The sequence below is a fragment of the Syngnathus leptorhynchus genome, chromosome 13, assembly GCF_054491065.1.
Source record: "Syngnathus leptorhynchus isolate UIUO chromosome 13, UIUO_Slep, whole genome shotgun sequence".
In the NCBI taxonomy this organism is placed as follows: Eukaryota; Metazoa; Chordata; class Actinopteri; order Syngnathiformes; family Syngnathidae; genus Syngnathus; species Syngnathus leptorhynchus.
Window position 1 is genome coordinate 9,922,656 of NC_141207.1, and position 17,650 is coordinate 9,940,305.

General features: G+C 43.6%; 2 protein-coding genes across 2 annotated transcripts; both read right to left on the bottom strand.

Annotated features, from left to right (window-relative positions):
- Positions 1-93: 93 nt before the first annotated feature.
- mknk2b (MAPK interacting serine/threonine kinase 2b) lies at positions 94-9,788 on the bottom strand. Its single transcript, XM_085927863.1, has 14 exons — positions 9,637-9,788; positions 8,904-9,115; positions 8,519-8,609; positions 8,291-8,392; positions 8,112-8,209; positions 6,468-6,547; positions 6,319-6,392; positions 6,127-6,231; positions 5,954-6,009; positions 5,787-5,882; positions 3,350-3,544; positions 3,098-3,262; positions 2,970-3,010; positions 94-2,886 (listed from the first exon to the last, which is right to left on the bottom strand). Exons 2-14 carry the CDS (start codon positions 8,952-8,954, stop codon positions 2,610-2,612), a joined length of 1,431 nt encoding a protein of 476 aa, XP_085783989.1. The 5' UTR covers positions 8,955-9,115; positions 9,637-9,788; the 3' UTR covers positions 94-2,609.
- Positions 9,789-14,618: 4,830 nt separating this feature from the next.
- On the bottom strand, positions 14,619-17,568 carry mob3a (MOB kinase activator 3A). Its single transcript, XM_085928787.1, has 4 exons — positions 17,356-17,568; positions 15,877-16,444; positions 15,115-15,317; positions 14,619-14,985 (listed from the first exon to the last, which is right to left on the bottom strand). The coding sequence occupies exons 2-4, from the start codon at positions 16,292-16,294 to the stop codon at positions 14,956-14,958; spliced, it is 651 nt and encodes a 216-aa protein (XP_085784913.1). The 5' UTR covers positions 16,295-16,444; positions 17,356-17,568; the 3' UTR covers positions 14,619-14,955.
- Positions 17,569-17,650: the final 82 nt, after the last annotated feature.

The following is a 17,650-nucleotide window of genomic DNA, read 5'->3' on the forward strand; positions in this document are numbered from 1 at the left end:
TTATCTTAAATCAGATTGTATCTGATTTCCAGCTGATTCCTACTTTACAGGAAATGAATGAGCACGATTAATAGAAATCACGCAGACACGAGAGTTATTAAAAGCATTTTATTGCCTTTTTTTTTTTTTTTTTTTAGAAAAACAGTACAAAATTCTGAAACAACTGTTGTTGGAACAAGTGTTGCCTTGAGTGAACTGCAATCATTCACATGGTACAGTAAAGTGCTTATCTTAAATCAAAATGGGGTTCTATTTCTAAGGATGAATTTAGTCCTAACATCTTCCCCAAAGGGCGTAGAGAAAATCAGGCATTGGCTCCCAAGCCTCATTTTAAGGACTGTCCTTCTGCCACAGGCAGAATTGTTGACCTCACACTTAAGTTCAATTAGGAAGGCTTTGATAAAGTATTGCTGTCTTGAATTTTTTATTTTTTTTGGCCTGTGAACTGCATTGAAATTACAGGAAGGGTTGATACTGTTCTAACGAAAGACTTAAACACTCCTGTACGTCAAAATGACAAACATAAAACGTGAGAGGCTAACAATCCAATTTTCTCCCCCTGAGACAGTTTTAAAACAACTGCCATTTCACCAAAAATCATCATGACCAAGAACTCTAACACCAGTCATGATTGAGTATGGCCCTTTGTGTGCGTATTCTGATTGTAAATATAAAATCCAGTCCAAAACCTTGTGATGTTTGAAGGAGACAAGAAAAAAAAAAAATACTGAACTGTATCCGGAGTTTTAAAAGCTCCAAAAGATTGCCTTAATCATCCATCAACTTAATGCAGTTCGATTTAGCAAAGTAGGTTCCCAAATAGAGAAGAAAGTGAATATACAAATTCAAGTCTTATTATAAGACATAAAATCCCATGATGAATCTGGAGGTGATTTGGAAAGCTATTTCAGCGTCCTGTTATCAGCAGAATGGAGGTAACCACTTGTCGAGTACCATTGCCAGTAGATGGCCGGCCGTCTGTTCTGTTGGGTTATGACACGTTCCAATGTGCCAGATCATGACTTGAAGCCTCTTTCGTGAAACGGACTTCGTTGCTTTTTTTCACTGCCTATCACAGTCTCACAATTAACTTTTTACTTCTTTCGAGAATTAAAACAATTATTGCCAACTCGTGAACGGAAAAACAAATGCTGTCTGGGCAAGAACGCTCCAGCTCAACTAAAACTTCTGCCAATTCGCATACTCGCAACTTAACGTACATTAAACAAACTTAGGAAACCATCCGGTAATTCACCTGAACTCAACCGCACCTCCATGACAATCAACAAGCACAAAATTATAATAAAAAAAGCCATACAAAAATTAAAGACAAAAAAAAAGTGGCACATTCACATGGAGTTTTTAACATGGAAAAATAAAAATAAGGTAAACATAATTCCGCTACACATTTCTGGAAGACTTTTTTTTTTTTTTTTCCCGGAATGTTTTTTTTTTTTTGTGTTTTTTTTTTTTTTTTTTTGGGAGGGGTGGGGAACTGTTTACAATTATGTCAATAATTGGAAATCAACATCTCAATAAAAATAAGACAAAGCATTAAAAATGCTGAAGGTTCAAATAAGTGTATTCAATTGAATGACGAGGTCACATTGGCCAAAATGTGCTTTTCAAACCCTGAAAGAGAGAATTCTAACCTTCAGTGCCAAAAAGAAGGTTAGCACTGATGCACACATTAATGGCATATATATATATATAAAAAAAAAAAAATACAAAAATGAAAAACCATATGCGCCAGGTGTGGCCATGAGACAAATTCTTTATGAAGGAAAAAAAAAAAAAAAAAAAATGACTGATCATTATTCCGAGCATAGCAACATACCAGACACTGCTCTAGTCGACCGAATAGTAATACGTACTTTAGATCTGCGTTACCGCCAATCCGGCAACTTCTACATCATGGCTGGCCGTGTACGAACATTCTCTGCTCTTGGAGCTTTAATTGAGTCGCCGCCAAACCGAATTTATGAGCAAAATTCGCATTCTGCTTTTGAGTGAAGAACAAAAGGAAAATAAATACTGTAGCTTTTTGCGAGCGACTCCCTGGACACACTAACCACCAGGCACGGCACGGCACAGCACAGCACAGACAGCATTGGCTTGCAGCTCTTCCAGCACCCCTCGGTACACCTTCATCTTGGCATATTGCATAAGCTTGTATGTATGTGCAGACTGACCATTGGTGCGGCGGATACATACAGTCAAAGAGAACATTCCAAACAACTTCATTCACAGTGGATCCAGTTGTAACGTGGGGGGGGGGGGGGGGGGGGAGCAGCATGAAAGATTGTCCTTTGGTGTCTGAGCTTAGTTTAGTTTAAAACTTAAGTGTTGAAAGGAGGGGGTGTATTAAATTAGAAAACACTTAACCTCCCTCCCCAAAAACCGAGACATCTCCAGGCTGATGTGCTTCACAAGTGCTGCCGAAGGTCAAAAGGCATTTTACAACAAGAGCTGCGGTCTCCCCCTTACAACGAGGCAGAAAGAGCCTGAATGGCGAGGGGACCGAGGCCAGCTAGAGTCAAAGACAGGCAGGGAGAGGAGGAGGAGGAGCAGGTCTTCGCAGGAGGTCTGAGGTCAACGTGGAGGAAAATTTAGGCACAGTCCCCCACAATAACAAGAGGGGCCAAGAGCTGACGCAGCTCGGCGGCAGAGACGGGGCCGCCCTTGGGCTGGCTGCCGCGCTGCCTTCGCCTGGCCAGCTGCGAGTTGGAAGGAGGAGAGAGGCGCACGGAAGAGCCGCCGGCAGCCGTGACCACAAAAGGGGTCTCCAGCTGATTCTGCTCCTCCATGCCGTCCCGTTCGGCCAGCTGCCGGTTCACAGCCATGGCCTTGTCCGCAAAGAACGTCAGATCCCTCGCATTGTTGTTTCTGAGGAAAAGGAATCCAATGTTAGCGCAAATGAAAAGTATTTCGCATCAAAATCATGCATGGCCGCCGACTATCTGCCTCACCTCTGATGAAAAACCAGAGTAGGCAAATTGTCAGATGCACCCTAAGAGAAAAAAAAAAAAAAAGACATGAGCATTTAAAGACACATCCTGATTCACAGAAGTAGCACAATGGCTGGATGGCTACTCACCCCCTGCACCCAGGGGTGCTGCAGCACCTGGCTAGCGCTAAGGCGATTTTTGGCATCCCGAACCAGTAGTCTGGATATAAGGTCTTTGGCACTTGAGGTGATATGAGCCCAGTCTTTGTCAGGAAACTCATATTTGCCTTCCTGAATACTTTCAAACAGGGTGTTCTATGGACAGAGAAATATAGAATCATCATATTTTTCAGAAAATCCAGAGCAATTACTTTTTTTTTTTTTATTGTTACGCAAGCTCACCTGGCATCTGTGGCAGGGTTCACCCAATTCCCAACCACAGTCACCCCCGCAGTGACCCACAAAGGGTGGATAACCACTCAGCATGATGTACAAGATGACTCCCAGGCTCCAGAGGTCACAACGTTTGTCATAAATAGTGGCCTCCTCGCTGAAGGCCTCGACCACCTCGGGTGCCATGTACTCTGCCGAGCCGCACTGTTGGGGGGGGGGGGGGGGGGGGGGGGGGGGGGGGGGGGGGGGGGGGGGGGGAACAAAAAACACCACGCTTAGCTGCAGGCTTGGCAAACATCAAGAGTCTAATCTTTTCTTTCCCCACATTCCTCAGTTTAGCTGACACCTCGTGTTGAAGCTAGAGGCGTAAACTGGGGCGAGCTAGAAGAGTCACATGCTTATCTACAAGGATGGGCCAGTTATAAAAAAAAAAAAAAGAGCACTGAGCAGCTTTTCTTTGTGTGGCAAGTAAAAACATGTTGTGCAACAATCCCTGCACAGCATCAAATGGGGCAGGTTTGCAGAAACATTGAGTCACAACTTGGACCATACAGCTGCACACAGTAAACAGTGGACTGAGGTCAAAGGCAGGCGGGCGGGTGGGCAGGCAGGCAGGCGGACAGGCAGGCAGGCTCTACTCTGACGTTGCCTTGTTATGTATCCAAGACAGAAATTAGGCCAAACACTGAGCTCAGCAAAGAGGATTGGACATCCTGCAGAACCACAGACTGGGCTGAGCCACTTACATAACACACACACAAAAGCACCAACGCCTTAATGGAGGGGGGGGGGGGGGGGGACAGGTCACTAGTTTACAAGACGCTTCATTGAAAATTCAATAGTGCCAGATGTCATCTGCCAGTTTATTTTATTTTTTTCAAATACAGTTTGGCTTGGAAACCGAGGCCAACTGATCCCTCCTTGTCTTGTGTTTACATTGAGCAAGACTATTGCAAAACATCCCCGTTGGCCGGCCAGCCGGCAGGCAGCTCCTCCTCTACCATAATTTCAACATGATACGTGTTGCGCAGGAATCTGAGCTCAAACAAAGCTGCTTCTCTCGCAGGGAGAAGAAATAAAAAATCCCAACCCCCACACGTCTACCATCGACATGTCTGGAAAGCCTGCATCCACAGACAATATTTGGGAGAGAGAAAAAAAAAATAGGCAGGCCAAAAATACAATTCAATAAAACTTTGGTTAGCTTGGTACACGTGCAACTCCAGCGGACAGCAGCAGGAACGAGGGGCTAACACGAAACTCACACAAGCAGTGTGTCACGTACCCGCAAAGTTTTTTCGACGCAACCCAAGCTGGGGCTTTCCCGCGACCATGTGACTAGTCAGCCCATAATGACGCCACAGCTCTGAGGTCGGTAAACAAGATTACCTGGTGAGCTTTTAGAGGGACTGACTTGCCATTAAGAAAGCAGCCACAAGTGCTTTAAATTTAGCTCAATGGGGCTGCCCCTGCGCAACGCCTCATTTCCGCTTCTAGCCATCACCCGAATACCGCACATCAGAAAAATACATCCGAAATAACAGGGTGGATACATGCAATAGATGCAAAACTATGGATGTAAATATTTTTCTACTGCACACATGACTGGGGGCAGAGAAATGAAAATCAGATAACATTGTTGCCGAGACCCATGCAGCGACAGCTCGGGCACAGGAACAGGGAGACCCTCCCCCTCACACACACCTCAACCAATCACATCTCAGTTGCTAGGTATGGGAGGGGAGGATTAAAAACCTTGATATCTTTGGTATGAAAAAAAAAAATGTAGTCTTGTGGTCATGGTGCATTAAATAAGCAGAGACAGCGTGGATGTCTCCATATTGCCTCCCACATTTGTGTGCGTCTCTTTAAACAAAAACTTGGCCTTGGCAGTTCCTCTCTATCCTTCCAAGACTTCCGAAAACCTTTGCTGTGGGCTCACTTGTTTTATTATAACTATATCTGCACATTATCTTATCTATATGGCTCTCCATGATGGATTTCAACAGGAAGATGAAGTTACCACGAGTGAAACAACATTCCTTCGGGCTAAAAGCGCTGCCCCCGGCCGCCCCCCCCTCCTTTCACCTGCTCTCATCCATCCATCGCGTACACACAGACTGTCTGTGTCAACACATAGCAAATGCCAGAAGCATAACATGGCGGCGCATCCCACATATCAACGCCACTCTGCTTCGGCATTGAGAGGAACGGTGAACAATACTAACCTCAAACTCTGGGGTATTTACAACTGATAAGTAGGACGTGTACCTTACACCCAAGGATATCTATCTAGCAGGCTGATAGCATAACTACGATAAGAGAACGCCGCCAGGCCGGGAAAAGTCAGCAGCGGGGCGTGCTTGACGCCGTCATTGAGCCATATGTCGCATATTATTAGCACAATCATTTATTGAACGTGACAAATAGTTAATGATGAACTTACAGGCGTGAGGAGCTCAGGAGTGGAGATGGGGGAGCTGTCACTGTTAAGTTTGATTCCGCTGCCCAGGTCAAAGTCACAAATCTTGACTGGGGAAATCTGACAGAGGAATAAGAGATGAGAAGAAATAGACAGACAAATTGTCAAATTCGGGGGAAAAAACAACTAACCTTGTCTGCACTTTCACAAAGGATGTTTTCAGGTTTGAGGTCTCTGTGTGCCATTCCTGGAAATAAACAAGCCAAAAGTCATGTTTCGGTAAAAAGCATCGAAGCCAAATTGGTGAGCAAATGTAAACAGTAAAAGCAAGAAGAAAAAAAAAAAAAGAGAGAGAATTTCTTACCTTTGTTATGCAGGAAGTCCAACGCACTAGCAATGTCCTGAACGACAACTCTGGCTTCCTGCTCACTGAAGTGCTGCCTTTTGTGAATGTGGGCCAAAATGGAGCCTAATAGGAGACGGAAACACAGATACATCAGCTACTTACAACAACAACAAAAAGCCGCCATGCAAAATGAAGCTCCAACTCACTGACCTCCTCTGAGCTTTTCAAACACAAGATAGAACTTGTCTTCCTCTTCAAAGAACTCCACCAATTCCAGGATGTTACTAAAACAAAACAGAGAGCAAGTCAGGCAAAGTGTCATCCAAGCAAAGTGATCCAATTTGATTTGTGATGGCTACCTATGGCCCTGGCACTGGTAGAGCATTTCCACCTCGCGAAAGACTCGGCTGCGGCTGTGGCCGGGGATTTTTTCAATTATCTGGAAGAGAAAAACATTTCGGTTCAGAATGGGGGAGCAAGTCATGAAGAGTAGTTCAAAATAAAGAGCAGATATAGAATGGAATGCCCCCACCAACCCACTGCAGCACACACATTTCATATGCCATGGCAAGTTAATAGCAGGCCTTGATTTTGCCAAAAGGCGCACCCCACCCCGCCCCACCCCGTGCGTGACACACTTCCAAAGTTACTTCAACCTACTTTGCCCGCTACCCGACAAACAAAGATAACCAACAAAGTCACCGAGCATCTTTAAATTGAGCACCGTGTGTCAGTCTTATTTAAATCTCAAGTGCGCTTAAGTATTCCTCTTTTGAAACATTCCGTGAGCTAATCCCAAACTGTTTACGGTAAAAATAAAAGCGTCTAAATATAACCGCGCTCTGCCATGCGGGGCTTAACCACCGAGGGGCCCACCATCCATTCGTCTGTCTGTCCGTCCAGCGCCCTGCCAAGAGAACGGTAGACTGCTGACACTAAAGCCTGAATGTTCCAGTCGTGGCCAGTTATTGTTTGCATGGATGTTGTGTGCGTTTCTCTTCCTGGTAGCTGGATTACACTTGCTTTTCAAGCCATGCGTCTAGGATTAATGCACAGACAAGAGCGCTGCGCTCATAAAATCAGAGTCGGCGGTTCAAACTAGCACTATAACGGAGTGCAGTCCATAGCACGCTGAATATATAATAGTGGGTTGAGGAACCATCTGACAAGGTAGGTGTTAAAAATGCACAGCCCGAAGCTTTGTTACAATTGCAACTCTCCAGTCTAGGGGGCGGGGGGGCTGCGAGACGGGACATCTGGCAGAAGCTGTCTGAGCCCCCCACCATCACCCTCCCCTTTCAACAAGCAAGTGACCTACTGCACACGCTTCCTCCCCCAGAATAGTTAAGTCCCGGGGATCATCCATAGTGGCGTCACAGTATAAACAATAGCAACGGAGCCTGGTCACGCCACCAAACGCTTGCCTCGAGTCATCTTAATTATTCATTTCCATGATACGGATACTATATTTGCTCAACTTAAACATCTTGCTTGCATCAATTCATCTCAAGCAAAACATTGCACTCTTCACACTGGTGCAGAAATAAACATTTTCCAATGTTTCGCTTCCTCGTGCGAGGATATGCAGTTTTCAAAACAGGATAAAGGCGTGTCTTGAAAAGTAAAAAAAAACTGCAGAGAGGAATAAAACCATGTAAACATTCTTGGTGACAATGTTCAACCAGCGCCGCCTACAACCCCCCCCCCCCCTCTTCCCCTATATGACGGTTTTGTTTTGGCAGCACACAATGTTCTCTCTCGCTCGCTCTGAGCATCAACTCTGCACGCAGTAGGAGTGGAATGAATGGGAGGGAGAAAGGGAGGGAGGGTATATATCCCTCCCTACTCTGTGAGTGGCTGGCTGTATGTAAAAACAGCAAGGGGAGTTTCTGCTGACTGCAGCTAATTCCAGAGCAGCAGTGGCACACAAAGAGAATCATGTGGCAGCCAATGTCAGTTGAAACATCCTTCTTTGCAATCAAAACACAATTGTGATGTCTTACCTTGACAGCATACTCTTTGTTGGTGATAAGGTTGATGCACGTTTGCACCTTGGCATAGGCACCCTCTCCGAGTACTTCATCCTGCAGTCTGTACACATCTGCGAGAGGTTGAACGAGAGTTGAATCTTCATTCGAGGGAATTTGACGTCAAGACGCTGTCCGCAGAAAAACGATTTTACCTTCAAATCGTCCAGAGAAACTGTCTGTTGCCCTGCAACGCTTCTTCTTCTTGTTCCTCTTCTTGGCATCTGGGATGTCTATGGGCTGGCTGGAAGGTATGTCTGTCACAATAGGCAGGACATTAGTACAAAGGTGATAAATATGCAGCCACAACAAAATGGGTCACTCGAAAACTAACGCATCAAAATTAGGAGGTGGCCACTTTAAATAAAATAAAAAATACCCACCATGCCTTGAGGAGGAATCAAAATCAAATGATGAATCAATAAGATGAGATCCATTTTGGGTGAAGCCATCTGTCGCAAAAGGATTTTGGCCCTGAGGAAGAAGATATTGGAAATAAGCAACAACTTCCTCAATACTCTCTTGGCTCAGCTGTGCCAAGTTTGAATGGAACAAGAGGAAACTGGCTTATCCTGTCTAAAACATAATAAAACTCAAGGCCTACATCATACCTCAATTGAGTTATAAACTTGCTGGAGCAAAACTTCTGCCCTACTTTACCCATTAAGGGTCATAAATTCAGTGATTAAAAATAGTTTGATTAATAGCAGTTCTCTCACGTGTGCAATAAAGCAAACAAATACATGCGCACAGACAGACTTGACGAACCTTAAAAGAGCGATGGAATCCAGTGACTTCGGTGATTTTATTTTGCACCATTTTGCTTCGATTTGGGAGATTCGTTTTGGATGGCGGCTGCGGCAGTGGTGTCTGGACTATCCGATTGCACTTTCTCCGAAACTGAGGTGTTTCAGAAAGAGTTGCAACAGATCACACTGGTGAGGGCGGCTCAGCTTTCTGCGGTGCTTTAAACCGGAGCCCTGTGGACAACGCAAACACGCAATGCCGTTAATTAGAACGCTGACAAGTAACGCAAAGTATATATTTAAAAAAAAAAAAAGAAGAAGAAAAAAGGGAATTAGCCGTGTGAAGGAATAAAAAACAAATTGGAAATACCCAAATCTGACAAATAATATGCATGCCACTGAATTTACAGAGGAAACATCACATTTTATGCTCAAAATAGGTTTACAAAAATTGCGACGTAGCGCTAACTCGCCCACAAGCTAAACAACGCGTGCTAAACTACAAGCTAGCAGCGGAGGGGCTTGACGTAAAGTTGCCTTTTAATGTTTTGTGTTCATCTTTAGTAACCAATGCGAAACATCAAAAACAATTCATCAGGTTATTAGTTTTTTTTTTACCCTTGTATAATATTTAAAGCCAATTACCATCGATTGGTGGCGCATACAATTACCATTCACCGCAAAAATAAAACCCCCGACAGGTTTGACTTGAAATCACCAGTAAAAACAGAGACAGAAGGAAGATATGCGCTTACCCGACTGTTATTTTTACAGCTCCAGTGTTAGCGTCGTGATTGGAGCCACTGCTTAGACAGCCGCAGAGGACGGTCGTGGGGGGAAAAGGCCGATTGAAAGGATATGGAAGGTGGTGGAAAGCTAGCAGCTGTAGCCTTTTTATAACCTCATGGCTGACTCCTCCTTGGTCACGCCCATCCTTTTCGGCCACGCCCCTAACTTCTTCACATTGCATCAGCAAGCATAAACAATCATGTGCTTTCTCGAAGCGGACCTCAGTGGCTTCGTTCCATTTCTTATTTCCGGGACACCTTTAATTATTTTATTAGGCAAGAAGTTTAAAGATACACTATTCAACCAATAGATGATTCATTGATGGTGATATCTTTCTTTGGAAGGCCGTTCACGTGGCCATTGCTGAAGTCTGCTCAGCTACACTGGAATTAGAATCAAAGATAATGTTTGTACAAACAAAATGGTACCAGACTATGTAGCAATGGTTCGTTTCCACAGTACGTGTAAAGCACACCCCAGCCAGCTAGCCAGCCAGCATTGTCATTGTTATGATCTCGTCAGAGGGAGGAACGACAGGGTGCTGGCTGGCTAGCTGGCTGGCTGGTGCAACATGTCGACAGACAAGATCCACGAGTTGAAACAAAGCGAGCCATCATATAACAGGAATGTTTTTCAATGTGGCTGTCAACTTGGTCAGATGGACATTGAACCATCTTGGTTTAGTGTATCTAAGCACATGACCCCAGCTACCTTGACCTTTTGTTTTTACTACAATACACACGTAGACTCTCACATGTTATTTATTGTATTGCCTCACACAGATAGAGAATAATTATTGTTTGGTCTATTTTAATTTAGTACTATTAGATTCTAATAGTATAATAGTATAAATAGTATAAAGTTCTAATAATTAGAAGCAACCCAAGAAAGAAGAGCCGATGCTAGCTAGATAGCGAGTTAACAATGTTGTATCTGGCCTCAATTTGGGGATTTAGTTGACAACAGGTTGCAAGAGAATATTAAATAATAGTGTAATTCATAGTTGATGCACAGAAATGAACACAGGACCTTTTGACAAGACAAGATGTGCCGTATTTAGTACACGTACATGGGCGTAGTTACTGTTTCTTCTATGTGTTTATCATTTGGTTGTTGTATATACATGGCCTAGAAGTGTTTTCCCTACAAATATTAACAGCTTTGCCGAGAGTTTGCATAGTCATAATAGGCAAGTGATTATCGTTACGTTGGAAGCCGAGGACGATTATGAAAAAAAAAAAAAAAGTATAGAAAAATAAAATGGAACTTTTCTGGACTTGATTCAACAAGAAATGCTTTCTCAGAGGTTACAAATTGTGATTTCTCCAAATCAATCTCGCCTTGAGCGCTAAACAACTAGGTGAGGGTTATGGACAGTGCTTACAACCTTCTTGTTTTTGCCAAGCGCACGTGGCACATTTTGAAGCCTGATGATGAGGCCGCCTGAGATCCGTGTGGAAACTTGATCTCATGCTTGTGATAATGAAAGAAATTCAGGATACCTGATGATCTTCAAACATACTCTGCACTTCTGCTAATTGTGACATTCCGGAGATCTTGCATACTCGTGCTATATTCTGTTATTAAAAGCAAAGTTCATTTTACTAAGGTGCATGTTTCGGGATAGCATATTAATAGTTAGAATGCATGGATACAGTGGAATGGTACAACAAAATGTCTTTTTTTTTTTTTTTTTGACCCAAATGCATATTATATATTCGCTCTACATGTGGCATGCCCTTAATATGAACTTTTGTTCTGTCCTGCTGTGCACAATACATTTGATTGTTTATGAAAGGAGCCTCAGCTGAATCCATGTAAGGCTTGTTTTCAGTACTTTGCTGTCTTGTGACTGGAGGCTTCCTGCCTCTCCTCCCTGTTTCAGCTTCCACCCCTCCAACATCCACTCGTTTGGTAGCAAACATTACGCAAGCATAAGGCCGACCGTCCCTCCCTTTCTATCTGGCAGCACACGTTGTAGTGTGTTGAACGTTTTCGAAGAGCGAAGCCTGGGCCAGGAGAGGGGAGGGGGGGGGGAGCACAATGTTACTACAGGTCAAACCCAAGCAGGCCATCATAAATAGCTTCGCTTAACAACAATATCATCTCTGATGGCTCTCAGAGGATATGGGTCTCGCTTTTAACTCTGACGGGGAATGCTTGTCATTTGCTATGTCCCGGTTGTTGTTTACCAATGTGTCAATTTACTGTATGTGAAAAACTGTCTGCAGTTAGCGCCAAAATATGAACGCACGCACGTGGTGGCCCCTATAGCTAGCAACTCACAAACTATTTGAAGTGTGGCACGATTGTGTGTTTTCTGTCAATCATTCCGAGATAACCAGAATGTTTTCTTTGGATTGATCGCTTTACTGAGAGTACCTTCTAGGTTTTCAAAGAGCATTGGACTCGTCCAGGGTGATGTACTAACTACATTTGTTATTTCAAGGTTTAGGCATTTGGGACAAGGAATCCTATTTGGTAAACAAATAAAGCTGAAGTTTGCCTGTTCTTCCTTTGCCTGCCTGTGTTGGGTTTCTGCAGGGAAACATTTTAGACTCACAGATGGCCCAAAATCTGGTAAAAGAGACTCTAGCTCAACTGTGACCTTAATGAAGACAAAATGGATGAATGAATCGACTAAATATAAAATCATGGAGTCGTGCATGTGCAAATGCATTCACATGCAGCACATAGAAAGCAAGGCTCATAAAACTGCCACAGATTGAGAAGATCAAATTAAGCCGCATACATTCCTCAAGTAGTAGTAAGGTCACAGTGCTCTCAGTTATTCTTTTTCTTAGAAGCAATCCCTCCAAGACGCTTCTCAGAAAATAAGTTGTCATCCAGGAAGGTCTCGCCAAAACTCTTGTAGTTTGATGTGGTTCCGTTTGTGAACCAAAACTAGAAGCATCCAAATTCTATACTGCTTATCTTGCTCAGTGTGTGCTTGAGTCATTTTATCAAACCATTTAAACGTACGACACAGTTGTTCTTAAATTCCTAGAAAATACATTCCAAAGGGCATAAACAAAACTCTAAAACCGTTAGGGTGTGTTCACTTTCCACACTTGCGTGCTGAGTCACGAAACCAACAGTGCAAATACTGACACTGTGCCATCAAAACAACATCTCGGAGAGGAAATGGACTCTCTTAAGTCTGATTGGTGGCTATAGGTTCTTCCCACTTGTCCACCGCCTCTGGCCCTCATGTCTTGCGAAACGCACAGTCCAGTCCGGAGCAGAAGGAACACAACACAGACTCACGTCAGGCGGGGGGGATGGGACAGTGTGCAGCGCATGCACAGCACGCCTCATCTTGCACGTAGCTTGCATATGCTTGCAGGAGTCCGTCCATTGAATAGAGCAAAGAGAGGAAGGATCGGGTTGCTGCAGGCCTTCAGCTCCCTGGAATGCTTGTAGGGTGGAGTTAGGGATTTATATTGATCTAAAATAGGGGTTGGGAAACTGGAATCTGGGGACTCCTAAAGGTTCCGTGAGCCGTAGCTCGGGGGTCCACAAAATAATGATTATTTTAAAAACTGCATACATAATTGAGGATAATATCATATTGGCTTGGCGCCATCTAGTGGTGTGTTGATACCAAGAACCCATATTGAACACAGGGGAGGAGCTTCATCAGTGAGGCCATAGCTCTGTCGAATAGAAAAATGTGCTAACGTAAGTCGCGTCCATAATTCACGCAAAGGTTCATGAGCCAGTGAATAAGGTGGACCGTAAGTAATCCTCCCGATTTTTTGGGTCCGTTAAAGCTCGGAAGCGAGTGTGACGTCTCAAATAAATTTGCCATAGGTATCAATCAAGCTATCAGTCGAATTTGCCCTTGACGATGGCTTCATGTTTGTCGTTCAATAAAGGAATTTATGTGGAGCATCAAAACGTTACTTCCGGATGCAAACACTAGGGGTCGCAGTTTTTCCTATTGTGAGGAGCCGATGGACTGCATGTACAGGGGTCACAGAAATTCAAAATACGGGTCAAGTAATGTTTCTCCCAATGTGTCTATTAAATCAAAGAAATGTTATCACTATAAGATATGTGAAAAGATTCCGATTTTCCTTTCTTTATTCGTTATGTGACAAACACAGACCTCAATAAACGGGTTTTCATTTGCATACACATAGCTAAATATTTAGTTTTAGATTCAACAATTTACATTTAGGTATAACATTAATATATTGACATTTTAATATACAAGATGACAGACATATTATTGCAAATGTCCCAAAAATCGACTGAAAATTTCCCATCGGGTTTCCAAACATTCTTTCAAAGTAATGTGTCAATTTATTGATAGTGTCAGCATTTCCTCACTTGTGCTTGTGTGCAAGAATCCATGTCATTATTGACGTCAGCCGCGTCTAAATCGAGGCAAAGTAGCCAAGTTGTCTGTCCTACAGCATGTTCCCTGCGTAGTTGTTGACACAGTCCTCCAAAACAGGCTCCATTCATCCTCCCGGTGGATCACACTGCCCTGGTTTATTACGTAAGCCGCTGAGTAGACTCATTAACCCGAGACAGTGAGAGCAAGCCCCAAATACAAGCTCCAAGCACAAGCCCCTCGCTACTTGCCTGCACTGGATTAAAGCCAGGCTGAATGATTTACAGCTCTTTTCCGCGTCTGGCGCCATCCAGTGGCATGTCGAAAAAACGCTCTCGTCTCGTGTTTGTGTCACGTGAAGCTCAACTCTGCTCTCGTGTAGTTGTTCGGTATGTGCGACATGCGCCAGGAGATCTGACACCTGAGAAACCGCCGGCTGACTGGAGGAGACCAAACGTGTAATAACCCCTACCCGATATGTAAGGTTCGAGTCATCTGCCAGCCACGTTGTATTTTTAGTGCATCAAATACATACAAAAGAACCAGATTTCAAAAATGCATACTGAGTTAACTATGAAGAAAATAAGACAAGTAGCTTCACTCAAGTTCTAATCGAGTAGAAACTTTTAATGCAACAAAGCCATCACAACTGTACAGTAACAACTCGGACTAATTTCATTTTGGACGAGCAAATACATGCAGGAATGATTTGAAATTCAAACGAGGACAACAAAATAAAACTGTCTTGATCAAATGTTTTCACTTCTAACTTGAGCTTCTTGGTTAAAATCTGTAGCTAAAATAGATTACAGTACTTAAATATAAAAATAAACTCTTTATGAAGGTATTTGTCATTTAGAATCTCAACTGCAGTTTTTTTTCTCTCCTCCAATGGACGGACGGATGTCCGGCTTGTGAGCGTCCACAAATCAGCTTGGCCTCCTCAGTGGCACATCCGAGAGGTCATCTCTTTCTGTGGAAGGAGGGGAAGAAAAAAAAAAAACCTATAAAACATCACTGTGGCACACCCAAAATGATACACATGCCAAAGCTAACTAATTTAGTAATGCTATGTTCAAAAATTTTTTTGTGTGCGAGTTACCAGAGGCTCCAGCTCTTTGTGGTCCGTGAGGTTGAACTCTGTGACAAAGTAATAGAAATGCTTGTAGCAGGTATTGACGTGAGCCTCGGCCCCCATCTGGCTCACACGGTCAAAGTGGTGAATGTAGACGTGGACAAACACCCGGAACAGGCGGGATAAAATCTTCTTAGCCACTTGCATGAAGCTCTTAGGGAATGGAGTACCTTGGGATAAGACACATGGAGACAAGGTTGAGCTGGCACTCCAACAAATTTAGGACATCCTTTTTCTCTCAGCTATCCAATAATAAATATCCCTGGGATGAGTGTTTACCCCCAGCACCATAAATGCCAGCTGTAGGTTGCGTGACCCACTTTATAAATCCTTTGCTGGCATGTTTGTGTGGCGATTGAAATACAAAGCCACACCGAACGTTCACTTTTCACAGAGAATTGGAATGCCATGGCAACAGGACAGTGGCAGCAATGCAACCAACCGTAGCCTTGTAGATTTACTCAAACATTTGACTCATCTTGAGTGGACAAGCGCGTCTTTCTCTCATCCCATCTACTAGTATCTTTTTAAAAAAAATATTTTGCAGTTTTGGCATTGTGCATTCCCCAAATAAGATAAAGATTTGATTTTTTTTTTTTTTACAAGGTTAAAATACTAAGTCTCACACAGAGCTCATTTATAAAAGGTATATTTTTGGTAAATGATGCAAATATTTTCAACACAGCGCTTGCTGAAAAAAGACCAGTCGCAACTTGTTTCAACACTTACCGACATTGGTGGGGAAGATGTTTTCGTTGTTTATCTGTACCTCGATCCAGTCCATGAGCAGGCTCATGTATTTGGGAGCCGAAAGCGCGGTGGGTCTCTTGTACTTGTGCTCGTCCTGCCAGCGGTATTCGTACTTGGGCCCGCCTGACATGACGGGACAGGTCTGATCGGTGCACGAGTCGCTGATGGTGCCGTAGATGAGGTTGATGCGGTTGAAGAAGTCGACGACGTGGACCGCTACCCAGTCATTGAGGTCCTCCCCGTGCGGGAGCTGCACGGCCTGCTTCAGGTCCAAACCGGCGTTCAGAGAGGCTTGGGCCTTCTTGTGAAGATCAAAGCGCTGCGTGCCCGGCTCAAACTTGCGCTTGGGCCGGAATGTCCTGTCTTTGTTGAAAACCTGTTTCAGGGCCATGGACATGGTTGCACGACGAGATCCCAGGGAGATTAGCTTTCAGCACGTGGGGTGAATTCGTAACCGTTTTACTAGAAAGCTGGCAAAAGTGCACAAGCTGTGCAGTTCTTCAAAGGCTGGGTCTTTTTTTTTGAGGGGGGAGTGTTTGTTTACGTTCTGTAAGGAGAGTGAAAATGGGTGGTTGGTTAGCAACGCTGGTGATGCACCAAAGAATCACTCGAATCAAGTAACGCATATGATGAACAATTAAAGAAAGACTACAAATCATTTCAGGTTTAAACAGATAGCAAGTGCATTTAAAACGGTAAAGTTGCAATCCAGTGGCACGTAATCTGTTCCTTTGTGACATTTGGGTTTGATGATGAGGTTGATCTTGGGCAAAATGAGCGCTTTGTTTGTCAGTCGGTCTGTCGGTCGGTCGAGTAGATTACACAACTTCAAGCAGCATCTGTGCCCCACTTTTGACACTGACAGGCCTAATCTCACATGCATGTCTAATGGATGTAAATTGTTTTAATCTGGGAATATACCAAACAAATGCATCAAACATTTGGATCAACGTTATCGCCGTTCCCTCGAAGTTAATAGTTCAATAGTAAAAAGGGAAGGCTTGCGTTTACGTTAAATCCAATGACTCACTTCCTATTTCAAGAGCTGATTCTCGTCGTGAAACTAAAGAATGCTCGGAATGACAATAAAACCACGCTGAAGCGCCTCTTAACGGTTTAAGAAGAACTTAAACCATATCTAAACTTGGCATTTGGAAGTTCAGTTGAACACAGTGTCTCATTTTAATCATTGTTTCCGACATGAAAGCGGGAGATTAAACGGTGAGACTGATGACGACTGTACTAACTTTGTAACGAGGCTAGCTAACGCGCGGTTGGTCGGTCGGTTGGGACTTGTTGCTTCGAAAACACTTAGCACATAGAAATATTTCGACAAAATACCCAAGTTTGCAACCGAGTACAACTAATATCGCGCATATATTCCAAAGAAAACAGTCGGTATATCAAAGAGATCAGCGATGACGAAATGGCAGTGGAAAGCTACTTTTCCGAACTTACTTGTTCCGCCGCCTTTCCGCTCCGCCTTCGATGTTTTGTCCAAAGTATCCAGCAATCTATCTAGTCTCTTCTATCGATAGAAAGATTAAAATGCGCATACGTAATGCCATTCATACTGCAACATTTACAGTCAATTCCACAAACATGACACCTAAGTAAATGAAAGCAGCTAACATCAGACTCCTCCCTTCAAATGAAAAAGTAACGTCAGTAAGTTACAGTTAGCGTTTCTTCAACTTCCGGTGTCGACATTCAAAGTAATGGTTCAAAGACTTTGGCCTTGTCAAAAAAGTCA